We start from the raw sequence: 12,255 nt of genomic DNA, 5'->3' as shown, positions 1-12,255 counted from the left end.
TCGCCAAGTATGTCAATACCACCACCCCCCCCCCCCCCCTTTTCCCCCCAGGGTTCTGTCTCTTCCTTCTCCACCAATGCCTGACCCTATATTCACCTTTGTGCAACCTATTCCTCTACCCACTTCCTCTGATACATGATGTATTATCTTGCATGGGATATTGGCAAAATAAACAGTTAGGAATTTGTTTTTTTTGGGGTGTTCGAGGTTTTTCCTTGCTCAGCTGCCTTGCTAATTCGACTTCTTGGGTCTTGAAATCTGGAATTCACATCCCAAAAAGCTGTTTGCTTGCCTGGCCATAATGTCTAAAGGATAATTGTCATAGAGCCTTCTTGATTTTCTGTCAAAAATTTAGAATGATAGAATATTGAAGACTTACAGCCGCATTGTTAGTAGGATCAATGCCAGTTGGTGATGTAGAAACTAAGAATAGAGTCTTTCCTTGCTGAGAGAGTTTATTGACTGCATTCAGTGGCAATCCATCCAGTGTCCCAGCTTTCCTCAATTGAGATGTGTCCAAATACCCATCACCTGTTTCCCTTCACAATACAATTGATAAAACATTGGCACACGTGACTCCATTTTCCTTCGAACATCCAGGCAGAGGAACACAATTCTCCTACTTTTTCTCCGGGATGGCTATGCTTTGCAATTGCATCTCGTACACTGAATCAAGCACTAATATTATGACAAATGAAGCTACTAACCTGCTTTATTGCTGCAATAACAATCCTCGACACAAAATAAATATTCAAAACACAATCTTAATTAAAAATGCATTTACTACCTATACTTGAGTTGCGTTCCACCCCATTCTCTTTCACTCTTGGAGAGAAGGTGTTTCCACAGCAGGAATGTTGGTAACCGGAATAGGTAGATTTTGGATCATTAACACAAAGAAAACCCAGGCGGGAGAAGGAGGATTTTTTTTTAATGCACTGAGTTGTTGTGAGCTGTATTGCATGCATGAAAGGGTGGCTGGTGATTGGGGGAGATAGTGGTGTAGTGGTAATGTCACTTGATTAGTAACCCAGAAGCCAAAACTAATGCTCGGGCAATGGTTCAAATCCCACCGTGGCAGCTGGTGGAATTTAAATTCAGTTAATTACTCAGGAATATGAAGCTGGTCTCACTCATGCCGACCGTGATGGCTAAACACTGTGAAAACCCATTGGGTTCACGGAAGCTGACTTCCTTACCTGGTCTTGCCTACAAGTGACTCCAGACTCACAGCAAGGTGGGTGACTCCTAACTGCCCTCAGTAAAGTTCAGCTCAAGGGCAGCTAAGAGTGGGCAACACATTCTGGCTTTGCCTGTGTTACATCCCACGAAAGAGCAAAAACATTCAGTGGTGACTTTCAAAAGTGCATCGAATATATCCTTGGAAAGGAGAGAATGGGGCAGTGTGGTGGCACAATGGTTAGCGCTGCTGCTGCCTCACAGCACCAGGGACCCGGGTTCAATTCCAGCCTCAGGTGACTGTCTGTTTGGAGTTTGCACTTTCACCCCATGTCTGCGTGGGTTTTCTCCCACAACATAAAGACGTGTGGGTTAGGTAGATTGGCCATGTTAAATTTCCCCTTAGTTTCCAAAAGATTAGGTGGGGTTACTGGGTTACAGGTGTCATGAGAATGTCGCTTTAAGAAATGTTTGGCTGCTCATGTTATTTCAGTGATGCCAGCGTGTGGGTGGAGCTGAGCTCTGGCTCTGCTTTTTAGTTTCACTTTGAGAAAAGCTTGGGTGTGTCTGTGTCTTTTTGTTTTCATTTTCAGTGTTGGAGCTGAAGCCAGACAGAGCAGGTGTACTGTTGATCTCTCTGCCATGAAAAGACTGTCTCTTGATCATTTGGTGAATTCAGAATTATAAATGTTCTGAGTAGTGACTTTAACCTGATGTGCTTCTGTTAAAGGTTATGTTTTTTGTAATCAGAAACAATGTTTGATCGGATGGTTGAAAAAGAACAAGAACAGGTGGAGGATGAGGCGGATATTTTTAGTTCAGGAAAATTGGCGGAGTTACAACTAAAAGATGTAGAAATAAAACGGATGTATCAGGAAGCATATATGGAAGAGGAATCTGCGTGTATACCAGAGTGTTATTACTGTAAAAGTAATGTCTTGATGAGAAAATGGAGACCTTTACATATGCAGGCGGATGAAAAGTGGGCAGACGTTCATCGAGTAGTATTGCCAGTAGGGTATAGAAAGGAGGTGTTGCGAGTGCACATGAGGTACCAGTGAGAGGACATTTGGGAATCAGGAAAACTGAAGCTAAAATCCAAAAACATTTTTATTGGCCTGGACTACATAAAGATGGAGTTAAATTTTGTCAATCATGTCACACATGTCAAGTTAATACCCATTCCAGCATTTGAGGAACCTTTTACAAGGGTCCTAATTGATTGCGTAGGACCGCTTCCTAAAACAAAAAGTGGGAATCAATATCTTTTGACTATAATAGATGTGTCTACTAGGTTTCCAGAGGCCATTCCAGTTCATAATATTTCAGCTAAAAAGATTGTGGAGGAGTTACTTAAATTGCTTTCTAGATATTGACTACCCACAGAAATACAATCAGATCAAGGATCAAATTTTACCTCGAGGTTATTCAAAGACGTTATGGATAGCTTAGGAATAAAACAATTTAAATCAACTGCACACCATCCAGAATTGCAGGGAGCATTATAAAAGTGGCATCAGACATTAAAGACAATGTTGAGGGCTTATTGTCACGATTATCCAGAGGATTGGGATAAAGGAATTCCCTTCGTACTGTTTGCAATTAGGGATGCACCAATTGAGTCAACCAAATTCAATCTCTTTTGAACTAATTTTTGGTCATGAGGTAAGAGGACCACTTAAATTGATTAAGGAAAAATTGGTGAGTGAGAAATTGGAATGTACATTATTGGATTACGTGTCAAATTTTAGGGAATGATTAAATAGAGCAGGTGAATTGGCTAGACAACATTTAAAAGTTGCACAAAATGTGATGAAATGGGTAGCAGACAAGAAATCCAAAGTTCGTAGTTTTGTCAGTGGAGATAAAGTTTTAGTGTTGTTACCAGTGGTAGGTAAGCCTTTAAAAGCTAGGTTTTGTGGACATTATCAGATTGAAAGGAAATTAATTGAGGTGAATTATGTGGTAAAAACACCAGATAGAAGGAAGACTCACCAAGTGTGTCATGTGAATATGCTTAAAAGGTACTTTGAAAGGGAAGGAGAGAAAAAGGAGGTTTAATGATTCTAACTCAAAGTGACAAACCAAATCCAGATGACTGTCAATCTGACATAGCTCAAATTGAATTGGAAAACAAAGATATTCTTAAAAATTAGGATAAATTGTTGAGTTGCCTTCCAGAGGAAAAACGAACTGACCTGAAAGAGTTATTGATATCACGTGGGCAAGTTTGTAGAGATAAATTGGGAAGTACTAAAATGGCTGTACACGATGTAGATGTGGAAAATGCTGTTCCAATCAAACAACATCCATACAGTCTTAACCCTTTAAAATTGGCACAGGTTAACAAAGAGATTGAGAGTATGCTTAAAAATGGCATAATTGAAGTGGGTTGCAGCCAATGGAGCTCACCCATAGTGATGGTACCTAAACCAGACAGTACCCAACGGTTGTGTGTGGACTATAGAAAGGTTAATGCAGCTACAAGAATGGACTCATATCCTATCCCACGTTTGGAGGATTGCATTGAGAAAGTGGGACAATCAGCTTTTATTTCCAAACTGGATTTACTTAAAGGTTACTGGCAGGGAGCTTTATCTGAAAGGGAGAATGAGATTTCAGCTTTTGTGACTCCAGATGGTATATACCAATTCAAAGTTATGCCATTTGTCATGAAAAACCCCCCCAGACACATTTCAACGGTTAACTAACAAAGTCATTTCAGGATTACCCAACTGTGCGGTATACATTGACGATCTGGTAATTTTCAGCCAGACATGGAAAGAATTTTTAAAACATTGATGGAGTTATTCGATCGACTTCAAGAGGCGGGTTTGGTGATAAACATAGCCAAAAGCGAATTTGGGAAAGCCCAAGTCACTTTCCTTGGCCAAACAATTGGGCAGGGTCGAATGGTCACACGGGATGTGAAACCAACAGTTATTGAGGAGTTTCCGAAACCCTCAAGGTGAAGGGAAATAATGCAAATTCTTGGAATGAGTGCATTTGATCGAACATTGGTGAAAAGTTTTTAGACCATAAGACATAGGAGTGGAAGTAAGGCCATTCGGCCCATCGAGTCCACTCCGCCATTCAATCATGGCTGATGGGCATTTCAACTCCACCTACCAGCATTCTCCCCGTAGCCCTTAATTCCTCGCGACATCAAGAATTTATCTATCTCTGCCTTGAAGCCATTTAGCGTCCTGGCCTCCACTGCACTCCGCGGCAATGAATTCCACAGGCCCACCACTCTCTGGCTGAAGAAATGTCTCCGCATTTCTGTTCTGAATTTACCCCCTCTAATTCTAAGGCTGTGCCCACGGGTCCTCGTCTCCTCGCCTAACGGAAAGAGTTTCTTTGCGTCCACCCTTTCTAAGCCATGTATTATCTTGTAAGTTTCTATTAGATCTCCCCTTAACCTTCTAAACTCCAATGAATACAATCCCAGGATCCTCAGCCGTTCCTCATATGTTAGACCCGCCATTTCAGGGATCATCCGTGTGAATCTCCGCTGGACACGCTCCAGTGCCAGTATGTCCTTCCTGAGATGTGGGGCCCAAAACTGGACACAGTACTCCAAATGGGGCCTAACCAGAGCCTTATAAAGGCTCAGTAGCACATCGCTGCTTTTATATTCCAACCCTCTTGAGATAAATGACAACATTGCATTCGCTTTCTTAATCACGGATTCAACCTGCATGTTTACCTTTAGGGAATCCTCGACTAGCACTCCCAGATCCCTTTGTACTTTGGCATTATGAATTTTCTCACCGTTTAGAAAGTAGTCTATGCTTGGATTCTTTTTTCCAAAGTGCAAGACCTCACATTTTCTCACGTTGAATTGCATCAGCCATTTCCTGCACCACTCTCCCAAACTGTCTAGATCTTTCTGCAGCCTCCCCACTTCCTCAGCACTACCTGCCTGACCACCTAACTTCGTATCATCGGCAAACTTCGCTAGAATGCCCCCAGTCCCTTCATCCAGATCATTAATATATATGGTGAACAGCTGCGGCCCCAACACTGAACCCTGTGGGACACCGCTGGTCACCGGCTGCCATTCCGAAAAATAACCTATAATCCCAACTCTCTGCCTTCTGTCAGACAGCCAATCCTCAACCCATGCCAGTAGCTCACCTTGAACACCATGGGCCCTCACCTTGCTCAGCAGCCTCCTGTGTGGCACCGTATCAAAGGCCTTTTGGAAATCCAGATAGACCACATCCACTGGGTTTCCCTGGTCTAACCTACTTGTCACCTCTTCAAAGAATTCTAACAGGTTCGTCAGGCACGACCTCCCCTTACTAAATCTATGTTGGCTTGTTCTAATCCGATCCTGCTCTTCCAAGAATTTAGAAATCTCATCCTTAACGAGCGATTCTAGAATTTTACCAACAACCGAGGTTAGGCTAATTGGCCTATAATTTTCCATCTTTTGTCTTGATCCTTTCTTGAACAAGGGGGTTACAACAGCGATCTTCCAATCATCCGGGACTTTCCCTGACTCCAGTGATTTTTGAAAGATCTCAACCAACGCTTTTGGAGCGTGGTTGCTCCACTGATGGACTTGCTGAAGAAACATTGAAAATTTCAGTGGACAGCGGACTTTGAACAGGCATTTGACGGCCTGAAAGCTGTGATAACCAATGTTCTTGAGCTAGAGAATTACAAGGGACTTTGTGATCAGATAGAACTAAAGTATCTGACTTTAAAGAGAAATGCCAAGGCGTAGAGAAATGGACGGATCGTGCAGAGACCTTCTTGTTCAAAGAAACTGTCAATCGAGAAGGGTTTCAGTTGGAGGAAGAAGAACGAGAACAAAATGGACTATATTATTATACCTGTTTGCGTGTGGTGTTTTTTGAAACGAAAAAGTATATTTACTGGGTGCATTTCTTAAAGGATAGTGAGGAGGTGAAAAATGAAACCATCTTGAAGTTGATGGTTTATTTTTTTTTCTTGTGGGGAGGTGTCATGAAAATGTCGCTTTAAGAAATCTTTGGCTGCTCATGTTATTGCAGTGATGTCAGAGTGTGGGTGGAGCTGAGCTCTGGCTCTGATTTTTAGTTTCACTTTGAGAAAAGCTTGGGTGTGTCTGTGTCTTTTTGTTTTTGTTTTCAGTGTTGGGGCTGAAGACAGACAGAGCAGGTGTACTGTTAATCTCTCTGCCATGAAAAGACTGTCTCTTGATCATTTGGTGAATTCAGAATTATAAATGTACTGAGTAGTGACTTTAACCTGATTTGCTTCTGTTAAAGGTTATGTTTTTTGTAAGTCTTCTGGATGTTAAAAGGACAGCATGCGCATTACTTAGTGTTGTATTCTTTGGGGGTTGTATTTGAATTAATGGTTACTAAGATGTTCACTGTTTGTTTTAAAAAGGTTAACTTGAGTTCATAGAATAAACATTGTTTTTCTTTAAAAAATACTTTTCCATTTCTGCTGTACCACACCTGTAGAGAGGGCCGTGTGCTCCCCATACCACAACCTATTAAAAGTTGTGGGTCAGGTGAACTCCATGATACACTTTGGGGTTCTCTAAACCCTGGCCCATAACACAGGGATATGGTGGAGGCGTGAGCTTAAGTAGGGTGCTCTTTCCAAGGGCCGGTATAAACTCGCTGGGCCGAATGGCCTTTTGCACTGTAAATTCTATGGTTCTATGGTGGGGCAGCATTAAAGAGCAGGTTAGTGGGACTGCCATTCTTTCAACTGAGACCCAGCAGCTGCATAGCGGACTGAGTGGCCTCTTTCTATGCAGCAACGTTTTATGGTTCTGAGATTACTTCAGTCTTAATTCCATGCGGTCCCTCCTTTGTGATCCCTTCTCTATGCAATCTATTCTTTTCTCAGTCATTATTTTAAAGTTTGAACCCTTTCTTTGACCTTGGATTCTACCTGAGCCGCAGGGTCCATTTTGAAAGAGCAGATTCATTAGCCGCTGGCTGGCACCCGGCCAGATTTTCGGTCGCTTGGGTGGCAGAGATGTAGGAGCTCAAAGTGTGAAGCATTCTTGGCGCTGCTCCTCAGTAGCTGAGAAACAGACCTCACCTCGTGAAGTTATCCGCTGCCTTGCTCAAGGTTTAAAAACACAGCGGGTTTTGTCACACCAGGTTGCTAAAGAGTCTCACTCAACTAAACCCTCCCGGCTCCACTCAGGGAGAAGGCCCATTATGATTCATATTAAAGCCATCATATTGAGACTTCGCACGGGGCATTTTCCAGTGTCACTATTCACCAGGAGCTCTGTAGCATTGACTCTCAGCTATTGTCATTGAGTTATTTATTAGACACCATTCAGTGGAATGCTTTGACGAAGGAATAATGTAGCTTGGGGAATAACATTAAAGGTTAGAATTAGCATTATTAGTTTTTAACATTTTTTTGAGTTAAATATTGGGTTTCTTCCAAACCTTAATTCCATCCAAGAAAATGTCTCTCTCACACTTTCTATTTGTCCAGTTATTTTTCACTTCCTTTCATCCCTTCCTCTTTACTTCCATCCCTTTGCCCCTTCGCGTAAACAGCAATGAAATTGGATTGACGCAGGGTTTATTTCCAGTGATTTTTGGTTCTACTTGATCTCAATTTCCCGTGCAAAAGAGTCCAGAGCGAGAGGTCGCAGACTTACGGGGATTTGCAAAAAGAAGCAAATGTGACGTGAGAAAAGGCTTTTCCGCACGGCGAATGGTTGGGGTCTGGAATGCGCTGCCCGGAGGTGTGGTGGAGGCGGGTTCAGTCGAGGCACTCAAGAGGGCGTTGGATGATTACTTGAATAGGAACAATGGGCGGGGTTTCCTGCGCAGCCTGCCATGTGCTTCGCAGTGGCGGAGGCGGCCCCCTAGTGGCCGGAGGCAGGATTTTCTGGTCCTGGGGTTTTCCTGTCGAATGCGGCCCTCGCTGCAAGAAAACCTGCAAGGGAGGGTAGGGGGGGGGGGGGGGGGGGGGGGGGTGTGTGCCGTCGGCTGTATCGGAAGAGTCCGCCAGCGTGAACGGCCAGGAAATTCCCGCCAATGTGCAGGGTTATGGGGAAACGGCAAGGGACTGGCAACAGATCACGATGCTTGTTCGGAGAGCCAGTGTGAACACGCTGGGCCAAATAACCTCCTTCGGCGCTGTAACAATTTTGTGATGAACTTTGTTTAACCTCCCCTACCCTCCCCCAAATTTGTATCTTTTCCGTCTGCAGATCCTATGGAATCAGCACCTACAGTGTTGGACAGTTTTCAGTCCAGAGAAGTTAAAACCGGAGAGACCATGGAACTTCCGTGCATCGCTTCAGGCTATCCGAGCCCAGCGATCCGTTGGCTGAAGGACAACAGGCCCTTGCCGGTGGACAGCCGGTGGACCAAGCGTATCACAGGCCTGACGATCAATAATCTACGTGTGGAAGACAGTGGGACTTACATCTGTGAAGTGACAAACACCTTTGGCTCAGCGGAAGTTACTGAAATCATTAAAGTCATAGGTAAGAGCTTTTGTCGTTTCCACGAATGTTCGGGGAAGTGGTGGAGGAATGGGAAGTAGCTGCAGTGAAACCATCTCCATGTGAACGCTTTACAGCCTTAGCTAAAACACCTAAAAGAATGGCCAAGTTAATTGCATGTCGGCTGACTGCCATTGTGGGTGAAGAGGTACCAGGGTGATTGGGCACAAAAGCGTAATACTGTGGACGCTGGCAATCTGAAATAATAGCTGGAAATGCTGGAAATATTCGGCCGGATGTGCCAGCCCTTTGATGTCTGCTTTCCAATTTGCAACAACAATTCGCATTTATGCAGCACCTACAATAAAACACTCAAAGGGCCACTGTTGGAGGAGGGAGGCAAAGGTCATGGGGCAGGAGTTGTCGGGTTGAACCATCAGTCAGGAGGCAAGGAGAGATGACGGTGATGGTGGCTGGGGATCACAGGTTCGAGCGGCTGGAGGTGTCACCAGATCACCGGGGGGGTGGGGGGGGGGGGGGGGGGGGGGGGGGAGACGGTGGCAGAAAATTTACTTGGGGGAAGGTGCTCATTCTCACCAGCGCCACCTTCAAAAACAAACTTAACTGCTCAATCTGCTCGAGCCTTCCTTTAAAGCTAGCAAGCAAGCCTGCTACCTCCAACATCCAATGGCTGCAAAAACGTGAACATTTGCATCATGTAATTATGGACCTGCCTCTCTAGGTGTGGTCACTTGGGTATCCTCAGGTGTTCTGCCGTTCACACATAAAGATACACGTTTCCACCTGTTTGGGTTTGGATTTTGCATGTTTGCTGATTCAACGCCCCCAACCATCTCCCATTCACCTTGAGTGAAATTAACACCGCCTCTTTGCATTCATAATTTCAATAAGTCGGGTGGGAGACAAATTTTGTTTTCCAATTAAGGGGCAATTTAGTGTGGCCAATCCACCTACCCTGCACATCTCTGTGGATTGTGGGGGTGAGACCCACGCAGACACGGGGAGAATGTGTGAACTCCACACGGACCATGACCCGGGGCCGGAATCGAACCCGGGACCATGAGGCACCTTGAGGCAGCAATGTGCCACCGTGCTGCCTGAGGTGGGAGACTAATTCGATGGACTGAGCAGAATGCACTATTGAGGGGATAAATTTTTAAATAACTTGGTTAATATTTCATTTTAACAAATATGAGTAACTTACTGGGAAGTCAGTCCAGGAGACTGACATTGCTGTGATCCCTTTGGTGCAAATGGATCATCCGACAAACGCTGTCAGGCCAAGAGCTCCAGAATTACGTGATGCGTTCTGTGAAGGAAAGGTAGCTTTTTATCCTGACAACTCGCACTATTGTCTGCCTATTGCACTGGCTGTCAGGGTAATATGAGGCTTCATGTTAGACTGGAAATTATAGGCTAATGCTCCTCAGTGACATTGAAAGGGTCGGCACTCTGTTAGAGAGCGGGAACAACTTGAAAGCGAGCAAGGTCAGATCATGGCCTGGTCGGCAGTGTTGCGTTTATACATGAGATATTGCAGAGTGCACCCAGGTTCTAGTGGAGGACAAACACCAACAGACACCTGTTGGGCCGAGTGACCTGTTTCTATGCTGCAAACTCAACGTAAATTTCATTTCATTGGACTTAGATTCCTACCAAACTTGATAATCTAATATGTGAGAAGGGGGTGCCCATTACAAAAAGGCAACCAAAATGTTTCAAACTTATCAACTCCTGTCAGAGAAAATTAACAAGGGCATCACGATGGCGCAACGGTTAGCACTGCTGCCACACGTCACCGAGGACCCGAGTTCAATCCCGGCCCCAGGTCACTCTCCGTGTGGAGTTTGCACATCCTCCCCATGTTTGCGTGGGTCTCACTCCCCCAAAATGTGCAGGTTAGGTGGATTGGCCAGGCGAAATTGCCCCTTTATTGGAAAAAGAAGAATTGGGTATTTTAAATTTATTTTAAAAAAGCAAACAAGAGAAAATCAACAAACTCCATCAGGCTCGACCGCTGTCGGGGTACCTTATGTGTGCTTACCTTATATGGTCGGCACGGTAGCACAATGGGTAGCACTGTTGTTTCACAGCACCAGGGTCCAAGGTTCGATTCCCGGCTTGGGTTACTGCCTGTACGGAAGCTGCACGTTCCCCCCGTGTCTGTGTGGGTTTCCTCCGGGTGCTCCGGTTTCCTCCCACAAGTCCCGAAAGACGTGCTGTTAGGTAGTTTGGACATTCTGAATTCTCCCTCTGTGTAGCTGAACAGGCACCGGAATGTGGCAACTAGGGGATTTTCACAGTAACTTCATTGGAGTGTTAATGTCAGCCTACTTGTGACAATAAAGATTATTATATCTGTAGCTCGGGGCAGCACGGTGGCCTAGTGGTTAGCACAACCGCCTCACGGCGCTGAGGTCCCAGGTTCGATCCCGGCTCTGGGTCACTGTCTGTGTGGAGTTTGCACATTCTCCCCGTGTCTGCGTGGGTTTCACCCCCACAACCCAAAAATGTGCAGAGTAGGTGGATTGGCCACGCTAAATTGCCCCTTAATTGGAAAAAATAATTGGGTAATCTAAATTTATTTTTAAAAAAATTATATCTGTACCTCAGCTGGCTGGACAGCTGGTTTGTGATCCAGAGCGAGGCTAGCAGTGCGGGTTCAATTCCCGTTCTGGCTGAGATTATTCATGAAGGATCCTCCTTCTCAACCTTGCCCCTCGCCTGAGGTGTGGTGATCCTCAGGTTAAATCACCACCAGTCAGTGCAGCACGGTGGCGCAGTGGGTTAGCCCTGCAGCCTCACTGCGCCGAGGTCCCAGGTTCGATCCCGGCTCTGGGTCACTGTCCGTGTGGCGTTTGCACATTCTCCCCGTGTTTGCGTGGGTTTCGCCCCCACAACCCAAAGATGTGCAGGGTAGGTGGATTGGCCGCGCTAAATTGCCCCTTAATTGGAAAAAATTAATTGGGTACTCTAAATTTTGAAAAAAAAATCATCCCCAGTCAGCTCTTCCCCAAAGGGGAAAAGTAGGCTATGGTCATCTGGGACTATGGCACCTTTACCTCACTTGCCTTTTGTGTTCCTCTCACTTTGATCTTCTCCTTCACGGAATCTTCACTGTCGCACGACCGACCCTCTTCCAGTTATTGAGCAAGGTGGAGGGGATCTCTGGCAATTCGAAAGGCTTCAGCCTTCACAGGGGAGTCTGGAGAAATACTCGAAGGAGATAAAAATTCCAAACAATTAGGCAGAGGACTTGGGAATGGGGTTAACTGGAGTGCTCTTTGATGTTAGCCGTTTAGCTGCTGTTGTATAAAACGTCTAAATTTCTACTCCTTCTCGCAAACACCTTTATTTTCCTTTAACGCAACTCTGTACAAAAACTCTATCACCTGCCCCAAAGGCCACCTGGAGCTTCTTTACATATCAGTGTCAATTATTGGATACTGAACATAAATGAGACATTTAATTGGAATGTGTCTTAACCCATTCCGTAACATTCAAAAGATCGAGCGCAGACTGGATGGTCCGAATATTTTCCTTCTGTGTTGCGCTGTTCCATGATGAGCATCGTTATGTTCCTTCACGAACGCTGGGTTTGAATTCTGCAGCCGTACCCCCAATTC

At 44.9% G+C, this 12,255-nt stretch overlaps 1 protein-coding gene across 1 annotated transcript in view; it reads left to right on the top strand.

Moving 5' to 3' along the window:
* The window catches only part of LOC119954158 (Down syndrome cell adhesion molecule-like protein 1 homolog), a 636,717-nt gene that overhangs the window by 367,817 nt on the left and 256,645 nt on the right, over window positions 1-12,255 (top strand). The window contains exon 5 of the mRNA XM_038779115.1: window positions 8,372-8,650. Coding sequence (XP_038635043.1) covers window positions 8,372-8,650 — 279 coding nt within the window. The remainder of the gene's footprint in view (window positions 1-8,371; window positions 8,651-12,255) is intronic.

Source organism: Scyliorhinus canicula, chromosome 19, assembly GCF_902713615.1.
Source record: "Scyliorhinus canicula chromosome 19, sScyCan1.1, whole genome shotgun sequence".
NCBI classification, from domain to species: domain Eukaryota; kingdom Metazoa; phylum Chordata; class Chondrichthyes; order Carcharhiniformes; family Scyliorhinidae; genus Scyliorhinus; species Scyliorhinus canicula.
This window is presented reverse-complemented; position numbering and strand designations above follow the sequence as displayed.